Source organism: Esox lucius, chromosome 3 (assembly GCF_011004845.1).
Source record: "Esox lucius isolate fEsoLuc1 chromosome 3, fEsoLuc1.pri, whole genome shotgun sequence".
NCBI lineage: Eukaryota > Metazoa > Chordata > Actinopteri > Esociformes > Esocidae > Esox > Esox lucius.
In genome coordinates this window covers 32,563,166-32,584,422 of record NC_047571.1, presented here as the reverse complement: position 1 = coordinate 32,584,422, position 21,257 = coordinate 32,563,166, and the positions used below count along the sequence as shown (strand labels likewise).

Sequence of the window (21,257 nt, the reverse complement as noted above, 5' to 3'; positions counted from 1 at the left end):
GTGATGTGCAGATAATTCATGTCTAAAAATGGCCTCACAACCTCTCCGCCCCAGCCTTAGAAGTTAAATGAAACACGAGCACCCAGACGCCACCCACCGCGGCTCAGCCTGTAGGGGGGGGGGGCAGAAGAGCCAACTGACTCCCCAGGCTTTCACTGCCTCCCTTCCTGTCTCCATGGGGCCAGCGGCCGGTCCCGTCTATGGACGGGGGAGTGGTATTCCCGGTGTTCCCGGAAGCTCCCGAACCCTGAGGTACGCCATGGCCGCACACTGCCTCTGCATCCCAAATAAAAAAACGATTTTGAGGATTCTGATTGGCTCTCCTGTGTGCACCCTGAAATGTCTGGACACCCTCGTTGAAAATGCAGCTTTCGTTCATGAACAGGCTGAAATCCAATTTTTTCGCCTTTGATAATTTATTTTAACCAACAATATCTAATAGAAAAACAAAAATATTTTTTCCCCAAAAAGGATGCTTGTGTAAGTGTGCAAACATAACTTGTGCTTTGTGGAAGAACCTTTAGCTTGGATCACAGAAGGAAGTATTTTAAGATCTCTAACAATGGTTCCTATCAATGTAGCACACCTCTTGGTTGCAGAAGAGTGAAGATCAGTCAAATCTCATGTGCACAGCCCTCTGTACGTCAGTCCACAGATGTGCAGTAGGACTGGGATCCAGGCTCTGACTGGACCATTCCAGGACATAGATCATCCCTTTTTCAAGCCATTTCGTTGATGAATGTGTCTGTGCACATTGGACCGCTGTTGTGTTAAAAGGTAAAATTCTTCTTCAGTTTTCTGGCAGAAGCTGCAGTGTTGGTGTCAGAATATCTTGACTAAATAGCTTTTTTATTCAAGGTCAAATATTTCCTACCTATGTATTTTCTGTAAGGGTGTGTAGACTTCTGAAATCCACTAAATGGGGAATAGGGTGACATTTTGGAACACACCCAAAGCGACGCTACATTAGCGCTTAGCGGAACCTCTTTCCACAGCAGATTCATGGATTATATCTGATTACGGTTCTCAGCTGGACTCCTGCCTGTGTTGCATTCTCATCCAGAGTGTTGAGAGATGTTCACCCAGCGGGGTGTGGGTTTTAATTAGGGGTGTATCGGTTCGCCAACCAGCAGTTTGTTGCGTGTTATGGTTTTGGGGTCACAGTTTAGTTGTTTTGCAGCGGAGAAATGAAATGCCATTGACAGTGTTAAGCGTTCACAATGTTCCCTGGACACTGTCTGTGGTGACAGCACGGCCGTGTTGGGCCTATCAAGTTCCCATCCTGGGGCAATGTGACAGTCACTGTTAATTAAGTGCAACTCCGGATTCACTGGTCAATTCAAGGCAAACTTAGGCTTCGGCTTTTATTATAAAATGGCTTTAACCATTTATTTAATTGGTTGAGATTTTCACAAGGTGTGTAAAACCCCTATTTCCAGCCAATTAGAATGGGCGCATGTCTACAGATTAACCTAGCGGACAAAAGCACTGGGACAGTAAATTAAAGTTTGCTGGTTCAGTTAACCCACATTGATCTCAAATCATTGCTGAAAATAAGAATTCATTCTTAGTCCTACTGGCCAAAAATATTGTTTTAAAGTACATAATAAGGGGTGTTGTCATGTGTTATGTTGTGGTCTGTATAAACATTCAAGGGTTGCTTGAATGCAGAGGGAGAACACTGGACTGTTCTCTCTGTACTGTACAGCTGAATGGGCTACACACTCATTGAGGGCAACGACATTCTCGTCGTGGGCGATGACACACTCGTTGAAGGCGACAACATTATCACTGAGGGGAACGACATATTTGTTGAGAGCCACGACATACTCGTTGAGGGGGATGACATGACATACTCATTGAGGGTCACAACATACTCGTTGAGGGCCACGACATACTCATTGAGGGGCCATTACATACTTGTTGAGGGGGACAACATACACCTTGAGGGCTATGACATTGAGGGTCACAACATACTCGTTGAGGGCCATGACATACTCATTGAGGGGCCATTACATACTTGTTGAGGGGGACAACATACACCTTGAGGGCCACGACATACTCGTTGAGGGCAACAACATACTTGTTGAGGGGGAGGACACACTCGTTGAGGGCCACAACATACTCGTTGATGGGGACAACATACTTGTTGAAGGCCACAACATACTCGTTGAGGGCAACAACATTCGCGTTGAGAAGGATGACATACATGTTGAGGGCCACGACATACTTGTTGAGGGCCACAACATAATTGTTGAGGGCGACAGCATTCGCGTTGAGAAGGATGACATACTTGTTGAGGGCCATGACATACTCGTTAAGGGGAACAACATACTCGTTCAGGGGGATGACATACTCTTTGAGGGCCATGATATACTCATTGAGGGGGACAACACAGTCATTGAGGGACTCAATATACTCGTTGAGGGGGATGACATTATCTGAATCTTTTTGATTGGTAAAAAAAATCTATTGGGCTGCCAGTTTAATTGCACAGAATGGATAATTACATTAAGGACCTGTTTGTCTGTGACGCTGAAAGAAAAACACCCGTATTTCCCTTTGGTACTACTGTATTGTATTTCAGTGTTTCTGTAAATAGGTTAACTCATGTTTCTGCAGGTCGAGAACAAATATCAGAAATAATAAAACAATTTATTTATGCAATCTGAGTCGTAGACATCTTCAAAGGTTTCCCTGCCACCCCAAGCCAGCCGATGCAACGATACAAAACCAAAAATTAATACATCTTTATCATTACTTAAAGTCATGAAAATATCTTTTGTTTCGTACAAAAAAGTAAATACAGCTACAGTACAATATATTACATCAGTGTTATCCAATACAAGTGAGCTCAACAAGCATTGCCATGACAATGAAGCTTCCTCCTCCCACAAAAACAAACTGCAGTATTCTTCTTCACCGAGCTGACCAATATTCAAGAGGGCTTGGAACATAAAACGTGCAGTATTTGACAACAAAAAAAAAAAAACGACCTTCCTCAGCGCATAACAAAAATCATGAAAGAGTTACCAAAGCACACGTTGAAGGAATATCGGTTGTGGAACAAAAGGGAAGGTAACATGGAAGAGGAAATAGGGAAGGACACAAACCAGGTCTGATATCCACTTCTTCGGGAGTATGTGAGAATGTGCCGATCCTAAAGATACGGGATTATTATTGGACCTAGCGGAACGTGGAAGCTATATTGTCCTCTAGGAGCAACTTGTACCATCTGGAGCGGGAACGATGGACAATCCCAGTGCAAAGCAAATCTTTTGTACATTTTTTTTTTTTTACTGTAAGCCTTTCCCAAACCATAACCCTTAAGTGAACAACGATTGCTTGAACTTAAGTTCACATCACGGCACGACACGGTGTAATAAAACTTCAAACCAGGTTGTTTTGAGGAGTCCTCACATTCTTGCGTTACATTTGGACACGGGGTTGCTCCACCCACTGACCCAGAGTTCACAGGACTTCCTGTTTTCTACAATGTCAGTGTGGTTGGCTGATATAGAACAACATCTGTCTAGACTGTTGAGGATGAATTCTGTCTGTTGAGGATGAATTCTGTCTGTTGAGGATGAATTCTGTCTGTTGATGACGAATTCTGTCTGTTGAGGATGAATTCTGTCTGTTGAGGATGAATTCTGTCTGTTGATGACGAATTCTGTCTGTTGAGGATGAATTCTGTCTGTTGAGGATGAATTCTGTCTGTTGAGGATGAATTCCAACAGTGTCCATGGTGTTTCTCGGTCAAAAATTGTTTGGCCAGATTCTGTTGTCATTGGCTGTTTTTCAGATTGCTCAGTACATATTGCACTGTCCTTGTCAGATTGTACAATGAGATTGTTTTCAGTTGTGATCTGTAGTATGTTTCTCCCTTGGACCAAAAGCATTTCTTCATTTATCCCCCCAGTTTATCAGCAAACTCCATATTGCACTCAAAAAGTCCCCCTTGAGGTTATGGTTCCTTGGTCTATCCCCAGACTGGGGCCCATTGTACCTTGGTAAGTGAACCTGGATGCACCCATCTGGATCCTGATAGTCCAAAAAATCCTATTCCCAAAGATTTTCAGCAGTCCCGATATGTAATCCCACCAAGAGATGTCTTTCTCTAATCTTTTCAAAATGCATCCAGGCAAATTAGAGCTCTCCAATTAGAGCTCTCCAGTTAGAGTTCTCCAAGTAGCGCTTTCCAATTAGAGCTCTCCAATTTCGAGTTCAAAATTCACTGGCCACCTGTTATGGATACATCGTTTCTCAGCAGAATGAGAAAACCATGACCCCCTGGGGTAGCAGTAGAGCGAGGAGACCATGACAGACCTGGAGGAAAAGGTGGAGGCGATGGAGAAGAAGGGGGTGGTGGACTGATTCCTGTCCAGATGATGGGTACTCTTCGCAGTGCCCGGGGCCCTGGCAACGAGCCCTCTCGCACAGGACACCCGTGAAACCCGGAGCACAGTGGCACCGCTGGTGGTGGTGGCAAGTTCCCCCGTTCTGGCAGCGAAGCATGGCACCGTCACACACCCGAGCTGAAGAGAGAGGGATAGAGTTAGGGAGAAAGAGGGAGAGACAGGAGAGACAGGAGGGGAGGAGAAAGCAAGGAAAAGAGAGTGAGCAAGAGGTTAATAGAGCATTCTTTGACAGAGGAAGAAATAAAAAGATCAAAAGCTTCTTTTCACAAGACGTGTTGCCAGATGTTCACACCGCTTCCTGGCACTCTCACGTGTCATGTGTGAGATCCTTTCCTACGGGTGGAAACCTATTGCATTCATGCACCGTAGGATATACTGCCGCTGTAAACTCTAAAAGGCTCTGAACCTGCTCACTCCCCACTCGGGTCAGGACAGTAGGCACGTGAGGGATGGCTTGTGACAGAGACAAGGACTTTGAAGGGCTATTTTTATATTTTTACCATGGAGGCGGGAAAACATAGGGAGGAGACAAACAGCCAACGGCAGCAGCAGTCATGGGATAAATAATTATGTGTGATGTCAGGACGTCCAGGGTAGTGTGTGGAGTGATGCATGTCCCCAGTGGGAGACGCTCAGTCGAATTGGACTCCGAGTGTTACGCGTGTGCACGTGCACACACAAACCCAAACATACACACACACCCCTACACACACCCCTACACATACAGAAGTCAGCTGCCAGGTGAGGGTATTTGTCTATACTTCTCCACGTGATTGGCTTCCTCCTTACAGGCTCTCCGCTTGATTGGCTTCCTCCTTACAGACTCTCCGCTTGATTGGCTTCCTCCTCACAGGCTCTCCACGTGATTGGATACCTCCTGCCAGCCTCTCCACGTAATTTGTTCCTCCTACCAGGCCCTCCATGTGATTGGTGCCCTCCTATCAGGAACTCTAAGTGATTGGTTCGCCCACCATCAGGCTCTCCATATGATTGGTGCCCTCCTATCAGCCTCTCCACGTGATTGGTCCCTTTAAATGCAAATTGCCATGTGCTGGTGATTTAACGTGTATCCTACTAAAATGTTGGATGAAGTAAATATGATGGCAGCTGACACCAGAGGGCCATGCATTTAAACTACTACATATCTGGTAACGAAATACAACACACACTCATACAGTAGAGAGGGTTGTCATCCATGACTGTTTTGGGATTAAAACAACAGTTCCTAAAAGTACCGAATTAGTACTTTAGGGAACCTGACCCGAATGCCTGACCCGAATGCCTAGTGGCTGTCCCTATCCAGAGTCCCCCTGGTTGTGCTGCAGATCAAGTTGCTGCCTGATGATCCCTGCTGCCACTTCCCAGACCCCACCTGATTGGCCCTGTCCTTGTCCACCTGATTGGCATAATGTTCACCCGGAACAGCCAGAAGAAGAATGGCAAACCCTCAGTCTGGTTCCTCTCTAGGTGACCCTACTAGGGAGTTTGTCCTAGCCACTTTGCCTTGACTCTGCTGTTGCTTCTTCTTTGGGGTTTCAGGCTGGGTATCTGTAAATGCACATTGCCTTGACTCTGCTGTTGCTTTCTCTTTGGGGTTTCAGGCTGGGTATCTGTAAAAGCACATTGCCTTGACTCTGCTGTTGCTTCCTCTTTGGGGTTTCAGGCTGGGTATCTGTAAAAGCACATTGCCTTGACTCTGCTGTTGCTTCTTCTTTGGGGTTTCAGGCTGGGTATCTGTAAAAGCACTTTGTGACAACTGCTGATGTAAAAGGGGGTACATGAAAATTGCATGAAAATGTCAGGAGCTCTTACAAGTAATAAAACAATAGAAACGGAATCCTAACATTCTACAGTATCTCACAAAAGTGAGTACACCCCTCACATTTTTGCAAATATTTTATATATTTTCAAATGACACTTTGCTACAATGTAAAGTAGTGAGTGAACAGCATGTATAACAGTGTAAATTTGCTGTCCCCTCAAAATAACAAATTGGTCTGCATGGTTGTCGCCCCAGAAGGAAGCCTCTTCTAAAGATGATTACTGGAACCATGTCCTGTGGTCTGATGAGACCAAAATAAACTTATTTGGTTCAGATGGTGTCAAGCGTGTGTGGCGGCAACCAGGTGAGGAGTACAAGTGTGTCTTGCCTACAGTCAAGCATGGTGGTGGGAGTGTCATGGTCTGGGGCTGTATGAGTGCTGCCAGCACTGGGGAGCTACACTTCATTGAGGGAACCATGAATGCCAACATGTACTGTGACATACTGAAGCAGAGCATGATCCCCTCCGTTCAGAGACTGGGCCGCAGGGCAGTATTCCAACATGATAACGACCCCAAACACAACTCCAAGACGACCACTGCCTTGCTAAAGAAGCTGAGGGTAAAGGTGATGGACTGGCCAAGCATGTCTCCAGATCTAAACCCTATTGAGCATCTGTGGGGCATCCTCAAACGGAAGGTGGAGGAGCGCAAGGTCTAACATCCACCAGCTCTGTGATCTGTCGTCATGGAAGAGTGGAAGAGGACTCCAGTGGCAAACTGTGAAGCTCTGGTGAACTCCATGCCCAGAGGGTTAAGGCAGTGCTGGAAAATGATGGTGGCCACACAAAATATTGACACTTTGGTCTCAATTTGGACATTTTCACTTACGGGTGTACTCACTTTTGTTATATTGAGGGGACAGCAAATTTACACTGTTATACAAGCTGTACACCCATTACTTTACATTGTAGCAAAGTGTCATTTCTTCAGTGTGAAAAGAACATGAAAAGATGTGAGGGGTGTACTCACTTTTGTGAGATACTGTATACACTGCCTGTTGTTATAAAGTAAGTGGACCGCGGGAATCTGTTATTTTGTCCCGGTCCTGGAATTTTGTCCTTGTGTCCCTTTCCTGGGAATCTGTCATTCTGTCCCGGTCCTGGATTTCTGTCATTCTGTCCCGCCCCTGGGATTCTGTCATTCTGTCCTGGGAATCTGGCATTCTGTCCCGGTCCTGGAATTCTGTCATTCTGTCCCGGTCCTGGAATTCTGTCATTCTGTCCCGGTCCTGGAATTCTGTCATTCTGTCCTGCCCCCGGGATTCTGTCATTCTGTCCCGGTCCTGGGAATCTGTCATTCTGTCCCGACCCTGGGATTCTGTCATTCTGTCCCAATCCTGGGATTCTGTCATTCTGTCCTGACCCTGGAATTCTGTCATTCTGTCCTGGTCCTGGGAATCTGTCATCCTGTCCCAACCCTGGGATTCTGTCATTCTGTCCCAACCCTGGGAATCTGTCGTTCTATCCTGACCCTGGGATTTCTGACGGGAACCCAGGGTGATCAAATACAGAATGATGCAATATAGAGTAATCTGATTCGGAGTGGCTCTGGCCTTGTTCCTTCCAACACAGTTGAGGTGTGCGGTTAATCCCTGGCAACGCACAGCCCATAATATCTTCATGACTACTTACGCGATATGAAGGGATTGCAATATAGGGCGATTTAATATTAAGCAACATAATAGGATGATTACATGAAGTGACTTAATATTGAGTTGTATCACACAGTTATGTAGATATACAGCATGTAGGTATGCATACTTTTTTGTAATATCTATCTGTTTTGTTGTTACCGTGTGTCTGGACCACAGCCTCTGCAGTGTCTGATAGGGATTGCAATAACATACTAATTACAAAATCTAATTCATGGTTATCTGTAAAATGACGATGGCTCATGCATGACGGTACCCTCCACACACCAGACTGGTATAATTAGGACCCAGATGGCCCCGAGTGGCTCTGGTCTGTGTTTACTGGAGGGAATAGGGTGGCCTTTGGAACGTCTCATGTCACATAGCAGGATGGCCATCTGCACTGAGCTGGTGGATCAATTGCTAACACTCTAGTGGCCAAAAGTTTGGTTTTGCTTGGCCAGTCCATTCAGCACTTACACCAGTTCAATGTAGTCAACTGGGTGGGATTACAGACAGTACGGAGAGGAGATATTTCATACGGAGACAGACCCTCCCTGCATATTTTTCCACCTGGGGAGTCCACTCTGGTCTGCTGATTGCCCCAGGACCCAGAGAGGGGTGCCCGAGGGGGGAAACATTGTCAGGTCCTCTCCATAGAGGTCCATTGTACCTGCTATTCAGGTCCTCTCCATAGAGGTCCATTGTACCTGCTCTTCAGGTCCTCTCCATAGAGGTCCATTGTACCTGCTCTTCAGGTCCTCTCCATAGAGGTCCATTGTACCTGCTCTTCAGGTCCTCTCCATAGAGGTCCATTGTACCTGCTCTTCAGGTCTTCTCCATAGAGGTCCACACCTGCTCGTGAGATTCTGTCTGTAGAGATCTGTTCCTGGTCTTCATGTCCTACACTCCGGGAGTTCTGGGAAGTTTATTTGTCATTGCACACGAACAACAGTGCAATTGGCTTGATTTCCAAAGTGTAAATGAAATGAAATGCTTGATTTCTATTCAAACATCCAAACAATGCAGGCAAAAGTAATACAATATAATAAAAAAATGGTTCATCGGTCCACAGAGGCTTCGAATATGTTCCATTCTGTGATTTTGAGGCAATTCCTTAGCTTGCTTAAAATAAAAAGAAATTAAGATATGTCAGTCAAAAAAAACAAAAAAAGAGAAAACGTTTACCAAGTATAACTACACATGCAGATGTTCCGAATATTTTGTCAAAGTTACTACACATTGGCAGAAAGTGGGATCAATAGAATGTCTGTGGTGAACGTATTGGGATGTACTGCATCAGCTTGCTAGGCGTTCCACAATGTCTGTCAAAATATATTCCTTTGGAAAATTGTCTATGGCATAACCCCAAACAAGGGAGGCGAATAATTAGTCACATTCCGGATGATTTCTCTGCGGGCAACTAATACATCCCATTGTGTTGAATGTATGGAAGTTTTCAGCTTCTTAGCTACCAGCAGCAGACCAACTTTCCGCCTCAGATTCTGATTCAAATGTCCCTAATCTGCCGACTTTACAGAGTTTACTTTTATTGGCAGCAGTTCTGTGGATAAGCTCCACTTCCTCCACAAGACCCTACTGCTATTGTCTTTCTCCCCAGCTTCTGTGGGCCTGATTAACCGGGCTTAGAAAGGGTTGGGGGGAGCTGCTGAGACTGGGAAAGAGAGGGGGACAGAGAGAGAGAGTATGACGAAGAGAGACAGAGGCACAGACGGAAAGAGACAAAGATCGAGAGAGACAGAGAGAGAAACCGGGATCGAGAAACAGAGTGAGGGAGAGAGAGGCAGTGTTTCAGTCAGGCTTTAGAAGTTAAAGGAGGACGCGGTCGAGACAATGGGAGATTTGGATTCCTCGACAGAAACCCAGTGACGTGAGTGGGATCCGTCCAAAGCCCCGGCGAGTGTGTCATCGTTCTGTGCGGCACTGAGTGTGTCCAACATGGCACTGATACCGAGTCCACCCTGGAACAGATGACTTGCCGGTTCTTCGTCAGATCGTTTTTCCACAGAACGTCACATGCACACGTAATAACCGGCAACTCATTTATTCAGATTTCTATTTCAACTGCGCTCGTGAAGATGGATGTTGCTGTGAGCAGTGTTCTGGGACTGCATGAGTGATGACGATCCTCTAAATGGAAATCTGCTCCTTGGGAATGTACTCCTGCCAGATAGAACTATTAGAAGTGCACGCGAACACTCCCAGCGGTTTCCTTTTAAAAATCCAACTTATCTGATTAATCCTAACCCTAAACCTCAAACCTAACCTCAACCTTAATCCTAACCTTACCCTAACCTAATCCTAACCCTAACCTTACCCTAACCCTACCCTAATCCTAATCCTAACCTTACCCTAACCCTACCCTAATCCTAACCCTAACCTTACCCTAACCCTACCCTAATCCTAACCTTACCCTAACCTTACCCTAACCCTAACCCTACCCTAACCTTACCCTAACCCTAACCTTACCCTAACCCTAACACACACTGCAGAGATTGTCGACTGTATGACATATTTGCACTCGTTTCACCTCCCATCGCTAACTCTCCTCCCATCGCTAACTCTCCTCCCATCGCTAACTCTCCTCCCATCGCTAACTCTCCTCCCATCGCTAACTCTCCTCCCATCGCTAACTCTCCTCCCATCGCTAACTCTCCTCCCATCGCTAACTCTCCTCCCATCGCTAACTCTCCTCCCATCGCTAACTCTCCTCCCATCGCTAACTCTCCTCCCATCGCTAACTCTCCTCCCATCGCTAACTCTCCTCATGCCGGGTTTTGCTGATCACCCATGGTTACAGTATCTGTTGCTTAGCGTTGTGTCTTGTGGAATTGCTAGTCACTCGAATCCAGCCGTTAAGACGTGCCCAGATTTCCCCTACGAATATGAAATATCTAGCGATGTTTCAGTGACAGCCTACACTATAGCTAGATAATGAAATTGTTACTAGCAAGCCAGCTGTCTAAGTGAATTGAGGTAGCACTTGGACCGTGGCATCCACAAAGACTAGAGCTGCGGTCCCTACTGTATAGAATAAGCAACTATGCATATTTGCATGTGCCTTCAGACGAGTAAGTGATTTCCTGTTCATGGTTGTGTGCACATACAGTGGTTTACACGTTCCCATAGGTGGTTGTAGAGGTGCACGTGTTAGATTACACGTTAGGTAGTTTATCTCCCTCTTAAAAGTCTTTCACCTTCCACACACACCACGTCGCTCTGAGTCACTGTGAGACGCAAGTGTGGCATCACACCTTTGTCACAGGGTGTGTGACGTTCCCTCCAAGATGCCTGTGTGCGTTTCGGTGTGTCTGTGTTGTTGTACATCAATTCGCACGCTCCGTTGTGTCACAGTGAACGTGTTTGAACGCCAGCCTGTAAAAAAACACTTGAAGAGCAAAGATGAATCTTTCCCCACCTTACGTATTCATCTGACAACAGAAGGATGGTATTCAACAGTGTGTTGTTAGCAGGGCTGCTTAGGAGCAACGTGTGTCATTTTCCCACAATATCAAGCCCAACTGCGGTGGCCACAGATCCAGTCACAACGCTGAGAGGGGGACGTTCTGTTTCAGTTCTGAAGTGCTCATTTAAAACATGATCAGACTCTCTCACTGCTACCCTGCTCTGCCAAACTGAAGTATCGATGTTCTTGGGTAATGTAATAGTGAGATCTGAGAGATCTGTCACCCTGGGATGTTGTATAGAATAGAGAGTGACAAATCAATATTTCAGTGAGGGGCCTGCCTCTCGCAACGAGCCCTTCAATGATCACCCAGTTAGGGAAAGAGAGGCAGATCTATCTTTTGAGAGAGAAAGAGAGAGAGAGAGAGAGAGAGAGAGAGAGCACGAGAAAGGGACAGAATGAGGTTACTGGAACGGTTGAGAAATAAAGACATTTAATACCACATGAAATCCGAAATGGGTCTGTGTTTGCAAAGACACTAAAATGTACATTTAATTTTTAGTGAGATGAAGGAAATAAAGTTACTTCATCCAGTTCTTGACACAACTGAGGGTTTTCCTGTTCAGCCCAGGTTGAGTCACTAGAGGCTCACAATACACTTATAAGTTCTTCCTCACGCTCCCTGGCACGGTTGGACCTTGTAGTTCTTCCTCACACCCTGGCATGGCTGGACCTTGTAGTTCTTTCTCACACTCTGGCAACGGTTGGACCTTGTAGTTCTTCCTCATGCCCCTTGCACGGTTGGACCTTGTAGTTCTTCCTCACACCCTGGCACGGCTGGACCTTGTAGTTCTTCCTCACGCCCCTGGCACGGCTGGACCTTGTAGTTCTTCCTCACGCCCCTGGCACGGCTGGACCTTGTAGTTCTTCCTCACGCTCCCTGGCATGGCTGGACCTTGTAGTTCTTCCTCACGCCCTGGTATGGCTGGACCTTGTAGTTGTTTATTAAATGTCCTCCGTTCTCCATTTTCTTTTGAATAAATCTCAAAAATATTTGTCCTCTGATCAAATTAAAGTACTGACATTAGTCCAGATCATGCGATAACTCTAGAAATTGGAGTGGATTCAATATTTTCAGTGGATTTAATATTTTCAGTGGATTTAATATTTGCAGTGGATTTAATATTCGGAGAAGGATTGGGAGTGAAATTGGTAATTGGAGTGAATGTTATATTTTGATTTAATATTTATCGTAATGTCACATTAATTGCTTTTAATTGTAATATTTTACAGCACATAACCTATGTTCAGGGATTTAAATGGCTCCAGATCACTTCTATAATCCACTGAGCAAGGCATTTAACCTCTGAGTTTTTCCAGAAAGATACTGGGCCTAAACCTATTGTGTGTGTGAGAATGTTCTATGGAACAATTATTTAAAAGTGGGATGAAGTGGGTCAAAAACCCAGTGAATGCCTCCTTACAGACAGTCAGGCTTGGCTGAGGTAGTGTGGTGATTTTGGAAGGCTTTCCTGCTTCAGGACCTGGAAGTTTTGACACTATGAAAAAGCCTTTTTCTGAAATGCCGGGAGGTGATTTAGAAGCCATCTCTAACTGACATAATGCAATTTCTTCTTTGGTTAATCTCTGATCACAATAGAAATGGATGTACTGATTCACCATGAGCTCCACTGACTCAGCCATTATGTCAAGCTATCATTAATAAGTTCACTCTTTCTTAGAGTGCTTATTAAACGGGATCTCAATAAACTTTTTTCATGAAGCGATTACGAGAATATTTTCTCATGACCCACAAAACAACATCTGTTACAGCATGATCAAATGTTTTCCTAAGTGATCTCAAAAAAAAAGAGGACATTTTTTCTTCATTTGTATGTGAAAAAACAAATATATTTGACCAGGTATAATGACAGAAATTGTTGTGCTGTTTTCTTTATATACATGAAGGACCTGGGGAGGTGTGCGGGGAGACATATTTGAATGTGAGATGATGCATGTAAAAAAAAGACAAAGAATCTCTCGTGCTAGAAAAGTTCTGAGAAACCAGGCTTGGGCCACTTCCACTAAATGAGTTATACAATAGCATCATAACTGTTTAAAATAGATAAAGGTAACTACATATCCATGTAAAATGAAGACAGTTTAAATCTGCCAATTATATCCATCCGATGAAACTGAATAGTATTCCTTCACTTTCAGCCTGTCGATATGTTTTGCCATGATGTCAGGCTGCAGCTGCAACACAAGTTCAGCCACTTCTTATGATAAAATCATTATGATTGCATTACAGCAGTTAGCGTGTAGCATACACTCCAACAAACTGTGATCGGGTTCTAGGTGAACCGTCTGCCCAGCGCTGGGGGTATGAAAAATCTGCATTCACCCATTAGTCCCCCCCCCCCCCAGGTGCCATATTCCGATCAAAAAAACAGCTCCCAACCCAGTTGCAACATTGAAAGGAAGGTTTTGTTGTAGCCAATCCAAATTCACGGTTTACGCCTTTCAGACAATCAGAATTCAATGTTCAAACCGCATGCTAATGTTGAACGATAATGAATGGATGAGATGGTTTCCATAACCTAGTCAGGCACACGCACATTCCCAATGCACTCAGCTCTGGGAGAAAGACCCCCCTTGGCTTTTCTTTGATCTTCAAAATCCTAAAAGCCTTCATCTAATTTCTCTGTCTTCAGGGTATGACGGCGGTGATAAACAAGATTTCATGGTCATCTAAACTCAACAGTTAGGTTTAGGCGTTTGTTGAGGCAAGGTTTGGGCTCAGGTTCAAATACGGGAGTGGGCCATCCACTGCCACCAGCCATGAGTCTACTATACGGTAATCTCTAGTGGACAGATTAAACAGCAAGTATTGTGTGATCACAAGACAACAGTAATTCCTGGTTTGAGGTTTGTGTTATTTGGGTTTATAGTACATTCCACAGCCAGAGATTTACATAATTAGCGTTCATACCAAGTCAGAACATCATGATATTGGTTTTGATCGACAGTTGTTTGTGGCATTCCACACTAAAGTGAAACACAATCGACAAACCTTTACACAAGAGCTATATTTTGCGGTAACTGTTAGGAAACCAACTAGAGAACTGTTTTTGTTGCCTGCACACTTTATGTCCATGCTATAGGCCTTGCTATAGGCCTATATGTGGTACTTAAGAGTTGTTGATTGGGCGCAAAATGTATTGTGGGAGATGACTTCTTCGTGACTATACAGCAATACCAATGCCTATCTGGCAGGACATTTTTCAAACCTTTTGTAAGTCTAATGAATGCCAAGGTGGAGGCTTTATTCCCTTACTGAGATTAGGGATAACTGAACATGAATGAAAACTTCAGCAATCTCATGAATTCTTTTGAACACATCGAGGCGTATCCTCCAGTGAGCAACTGTCAAGAGGAAGTGAAGAAGCGGCCTTTCCCGCCTAACTCACTCAATCTCCTGATTCCGTGGCACAAGACACACGCAAAATAAAAACACATTCTCACTACCCACACCCCTTGACCTGTGACCAGAAGGTCTCAACTAAAGCCACGCTGGAAACCCCTCCCTAACTAAGCGGAACTTTTTTCCTAACGCACGTGCCCTCACGTGACACCTGAACCCGCAAAACCTGTGGTGACAAACCTGGGGATGCTGGGAACTTGTAACCCCCAAGTCTGGTTTAGTGGCAACGGTGGCTGGCGACACAACCTTTCCCTCTCCATACTCCCCTTCGATCGTCTCGTTTCAGCAGCACTGTATCCTGTTCTCGATTCACCATTGCTGATTCCCATCCACCTTCAATGGCTACAAGAACTCCCTACGAATCTCCAATAACAACACTGAAATCTCTAACTCGCCCTACTCAATTGAGAGAAATCTGCTAAGCAACTATGGAAATACTTGCTACAAGCCCCACAGGCAAACGCTCTGACGAGGTGGGTTCACTGTCCCTGGTATTGAGGCTTCTCCTGGCGTCCTGGGAACCTGGACAAACATCTGACACTATAATGGATGTGGTGTCACTGGCCCGCTGATGGTTGAGGCCTCTGGTGGCAGCATGATTTGAGTTCAGTGCCACAATTTCCAACACAGACAGAGAGACAGACGGAGATCTGTGGCCAGGGATTAACCAGAGAGAGCTGTAGATCAATCTACATAAACCCCTGAGAAGACTTATCCTCCTCTCTCTCTCTATCCTGTAGAAAACTGACTTGCCCCCACCCCCGTCAGTTTTCTTTCTGTTCCTCTCTGTCTTCTCTTCCTTTTCTCTCTGTTCTTTTCTCTATCTTCCTTTTCACCTCCTTGTCATTTCCTTGTCATGCATCTCCGGAGCACACAGAGATGCATGGAGATGCAGGGAGATGCAGGGAGATGCAGGGAGATGCATGGGAGATGCAGGGAGATGCAGGGAGATGCATGGAGATGCATGGGAGATGCATGGGAGATGCATGGGAGATGCAGAGAGATGCAGAGAGATGCAGGGAGATGCATGGGAGATGCATGGGAGATGCAGGGAGATGCAGGGAGATGCAGGGAGCTGCAGGGAGATACAGGGAGATGCAGGGAGATGCAGGGAGATGCAGGGAGATGCAGAGAGATGCAGGGAGATGCAGGGAGATGCATGGAGATGCAGGGAGATACAGGGAGATCCAGGGAGATACAGGGAGATGCAGGGAGATACAGGGAGATACAGGGAGATGCAGGGAGATGCAGGGAGATGCAGGGAGATGCAGGGAGATACAGGGAGATCCAGGGAGATGCAGGGAGATGCAGGGAGATGCAGGGAGATGCAGGGCTCTCTGAACTGAGGGTAGGCTGAGGTGATGAGGGGTAGAGGTGGAGACCCATAGGTGAATGTATTTCTGCAAATGTGGACTTTTAGTAGGTCTGGATTTGAATGGCTGGGGAGCCTGTGTGTGTGTGAATGTGTGTGTGTGTGTATGTGTGTACATTTGTACGTGTGAATGTGTACATATTAAACTCTGGGATGGGAGTGTGTTTGAATGTGAGAAAAAAACAGACAGCATAAGAGAAAGACAGAGCACAGGTCCACAGCATATTGAATTCCAGTTCAGTAAGAAATGAAATCAAACTCAATTTTTGCCTACCTTGGTTACGATTAGCAACACCCAGAGATGAAGCATTAGCTCGATCTGTGTAAAGATGGGAGATGTCAATTAAGTGACAGTTTATGCTATCAAATACTTCATCCCAGACGAGTCGAGACAGCATGCCCATGTCTTTGTCTCGCTGAAGAACTTCCTATTCATGCATTTCTAACACAAAGGACCATTGTTCAGGCCATGTTTATGTGCGTTTTAGATTATGGGGATACAATCGACATGTAGCCTCTACATATAAAGTTTTAGGACTCATCATTGCACAAAAGGCGGTATTGGGTCTCTTTATGTGTTAGAGGAGAAAAACTGTTCATTTACCAAACTCTCTTTCAGACACTCCTGTTGTTTCTGGCATAATTAATCAGCCTTCGACATACAAGATATCGTACAGGTCTTGGGAATGATTAACACCAAAGGTTCCTTCAGTCATTACTGAGCTGGTGAAATTAGCATTTAGCATTTTGGCCCCATATTCTGAATAAAATATGTGTTGGTGCCTCTGGGGGCGATTCTGAACCTTGATTGAAGACCTTGTTGTTGATGCATGTGTTTGATTATAATGATTGTTTTGTATATCCCTGTTGGTGTTTTATTATATTTGATTTCCATTTCTTATTTGATGTGTGACTCAACCATAAGAGCGACCAGTTTGTCCGACTACGTGTTTAAAGTACACTATACACAAAAAACATACTTAAAGACAATTTAAAAACACGTATGAATGTTTAGGGACATTGGGTAGCAGTGTGTAATCAAATTACTTTGATTAAAATTAAAACTGTTAGGTCCATACTGTTACTACTGCTTTAGAGGCTTCATGTCAATGTACAAATGACACACTACATGTGACGCTAGCTGTACATATACAAAACATCTGCTCTAGCTAAAGGTTGGTCATCGTTTACGATACGGTCACGCTCAGAACAAAACAAACACATCTCTAGAATTAGTATCTCCATCAAGTCTTTATAAATTAGTCGTATGAGAAAACGACAATGTTTAAAAAAAAAAAATGTTTTGTACATTTTGATTTACTTACTCACTGGTCCGTGACTGCTGTGGATGCCTGTGGAGAGAAAAGGCGAAGGAAAGGGGAGACGGAATTAAGGGAAATTAGAAGAGTAAAAGAGAGGAGGAAAGGGGGAAAAAAGAGAGGAAGAGACAGGGAGAAAAACACATCATGAAAGTGCTGCATGGTCAAATAGCCCTCAATACAATAGAAGAAAAAAATAACATCTTCAACGTCTCATTCACCAAGATATCATGACCGTCCTGTAGTCAAAAAGAAAAGACATGACAGAAAAGATACCAAAAACGGGTTTATAAGCAGCATTTGCTCCCGAGCATCAATCAAGTTCAAACTGCTGACTTACTGTACCCCAAAAGATTGATCTCTGTTCGGGGACTATATTTAGCTTCAGCCAGTCCTGAGTGTCCACTGATTAACAGCTTTGCTACAACAGACGGACAGTAAATCAGACAGGCTCCACTGCATGGGTCCAAACACCAAGGCTGTTTCCTTAACGACGGTCACGGCCTTCCAAGTGTCAGCCAAATCAGAGACGTTGTGACACATTCAACAACAACATAGAAATAAATAAAAAGAAGTAAGAGAGCTGGCTTTCTCCGGAACGGGTTTGATAACTGATTTAGCACAGTGTTTTCCGGCCACTGTTGGATTATTCACACATCACTCTGACGTCCGGTCAAATGTAAAATGCGATAGTTCCAGCTGCCACTCGTGTTTCCTACCCTATCCTGTTATGACGATGATGACTGTTGCCCAAAACCGCTGGGCCGACTTTGAGAACCGTGTGTTGGTAAAGAGTTTGCCCCCCTCCAGTGCCCCCCCCCCCCCCCCCCCCCCCCCCCACCGGACTGAATTATGCCCTGATTGTTTCAGGATGTTTTTTTCACCAGGTTGTTTTTTTCGTCTCGACTCTCTGCAATCGCTTGCATCACTGGCGTCTCCACCCCCATTCAGTACCTCCCCATTGTTCAGGGGACAGTGTTGTGAAAGACGCGTGTTCATTACGCGTCATCCGTCTGTCCGTTAGCCATTCATCACCCAATCATGGGGTTTAAAGAGTTTCAGTCAACAGCTGGCTGTTAGCCACCCCTTCTGTTGAAAAACAGAAATCAGAGTTTTTGCAGCTTTCTGATCCATCACTCGTAGAAGGCTCATTCATATGTTCACGATGCATAAAGCACAGTTCTTTTTAATCACAACCTTGTCCTATAGCCAATTTTTTTTCTCTCCTAAGAACTGACAAATTGACAAAATGGGTTTCTCATTGCTCGTGGCTTATTGCCAAATCAATTAAACAACCACCAGCAACATTGTACTCACATATTTCCTGGTGGACAAAGCACAATTCTCTTTCAAGGAGATCTTGCAACTAACAGAGACCTCGACTAAGGTTCTACCAGTTGAGTCAGTCTTATCAAACAAAGTTCTATTAGTTCAATCGAAGCCAATCTAGAGCTCTATCAGTCTCTGAATCCAACCCCTCGTAACCTTATAACCTCCTTCTGCACATGAGATGACTCCACCACTTCTTTGCAAAGTGAACTGTCAACATTACTCCGCAACCTATTTCTCTCCCTCTCCAGCTTCAAAACGTGGCAACACAGCAAATATAGGGAAACATTAGGAGGATTTCAATGCATCCGTGAAGGACAGTGACAGAAAGCTTTTGCCAGAGAATGTTTAACACCTGCTTTTGCAAGCGTTAAATTGTTCTCTGCTTTGCTCCAGATTCACACCTGGTACACTCCTTTCACACTGGAACTTTGGTATTTTTCCTGATGAAGAATTGGGAAATCTTTTATAGACTTGTTTATTCTTGTCGGCATGCACTTCTTATGAAGTCGTGGTAGACAGGAGTTTGAGAGGTTGGAGGGCTTTACCACAACTATTCAGCACTGTAGCTAAATGCTGTCAGGGACATATTTCAGACGATTTGCTCCATTTCCAGACGCAGGCTGAAATGGCAAATAAAATCAAAAACAAGAAATATGTAAATAGTGTTTATTTTTGAAAAGGTCTCTGAAATGGGTCTCTCCTGCCCTTTACTGTGCATATTTTCCTAATGTTTTCAATTTTCAATTACATTTCTGTGTGACTAATGGTTGTCCATATGTCTTTTTAAAATGTGAAATGTTATTAACTTTTATCATTTTAAGCATCATTGCTTTCAGCTGTCAGGAAAACTGAAGTCGGGAAACAAATTGCTAACAGGCCACGAAACACTCCGGACATGTACCGGTCATTAAGTACAGCCGCATTACTTTATGCAAGCTTGGAAAGCCAAACCAGTAACAACTGTCACCATTACTTTGGAAAGCCAAACCAGTAACAACTTTCACCAATACTTTATACAAGCATAGAAAGCCAAACCAGTAACAACTGTCACCAATACGTAACTTGGAGACGCCATGTTTCCAGTGCAAATTACTGAAAATCCACTGTAATTAATTATTAAAGAATTCAGATTTTTGCATCACACAGTGTTCATATCCATAAGCATATCTACAGGACATGTGCATAGCTAGTTCAAACGGGAAACCCGAGTGGTCGTTGCCTGGCAATGCATCAGCTGACGTCATGAAATCTCCTCTCACAGTGTCAGATTTCATTCTGACTAGTTAATCGTCAGGTTACTCACTTGGTTCTGATGAGTCCGGGTCTCACTAGCATGCGAGCCCACCCACCACCCCTGCCTCTGGCTGAACTACGCTGAAAACGTATGGAATGCTTTTTCTGAAGCTTTTTTCTTGATTGGTGACCCCCCTGGAATAATATGTCCTCATATCAATATCTAAGTGTCTATTTCTAAATACATATGGGAGGCATAATCATTTAATAGCATATAAATGATGGCATGTACTACACCGACAGTTCTAGCCCCACAGCAAGCATCATTCTCCTCAGAAAAGGGTCCATATGGTGCCCTATTCCCTACAGAGTACCCTCCTTTTGACCGGAGGGCAATGAGTAAAATAGGGTGCCAGCCACGCCGCCTATACATTTGCATACGCAGCAGGGCTGTACGGATGAAAGACGCATTGCATGCGACGGGGCCGTGTGCGTCACTGGCCGGGATATGAATCACCGTGGAGATTAAAGTGGACGACTCGACAACCGATGAGAGCCGTTAGACTATAATTAAATTCTGCACTCTCAGCTAATTTGTCTTAATGCGAAGGGACCGTGTGTTTAATATCCTAGTTGGAAATGTGATCCACGGCCGCCAGTTGCCGGGTGAAAAGGAAGCACGGCTAAAGAAGGGAGGCCTGATGGCGGGGTCCTGATGGCGCGGTCCTGATGGCGCGGTCCTGCGCTGTACGCCGTGCTTCCGTGATGAGAGAATAACATATGAGGGAGACACAAACCCATTCAGCTTCCCAACCTGGGTGTGGAGCAATACGATTATATTATTTCATTAGTACCTAATACCGTCAGCGACCTTATTGCATTATTTGTTTCTGTCAAACTAACGTGTAGTATTGGTTTTGATTTGGGCGATACGGAGGCTGGCGGTGTCTGGCTTTTCATCAGTTCAGAGCAGATGCGTCCAAATGCGGGCGGTTTTTAATATCACACTGGCAGTCCGAAAGAGAGGGAGACGGGGGGGGGGACTAGCTGGCTGGGCTCACATTGCAAAGAGCTTCACAGCTCAAAGAGTGCAGGGGGAAGATCTTTTCTTTACGTATATATACCTCAACCACTGCAGGACCCCCTGCCCATTGGAAAGGGAATTGCACTGACCTGTCTACACTAACATTCTCATGTGTATTTTTTTATTATCTA

The 21,257-nt window shown here is 44.8% G+C and overlaps 1 protein-coding gene across 3 annotated transcripts in view; it reads right to left on the bottom strand.

Moving 5' to 3' along the window:
* Window positions 1-2,570: 2,570 nt before the first annotated feature.
* LOC105030506 (netrin-G1) overlaps window positions 2,571-21,257 on the bottom strand; it is a 78,756-nt gene continuing 60,069 nt past the window's right edge. For 2 of the 3 annotated variants that reach the window (XM_010904400.4, XM_010904401.4), the window contains exons 5-7: window positions 17,484-17,510; window positions 16,433-16,477; window positions 2,571-4,538 (exon numbers count right to left, since the gene is read on the bottom strand). In XM_010904400.4, the coding sequence (XP_010902702.1) occupies window positions 4,267-4,538; window positions 16,433-16,477; window positions 17,484-17,510 (344 nt within the window). In that variant the 3' untranslated portion in view covers window positions 2,571-4,266. The remainder of the gene's footprint in view (window positions 4,539-16,432; window positions 16,478-17,483; window positions 17,511-21,257) is intronic. The other variant, XM_020044713.3, reaches the window with a different exon arrangement.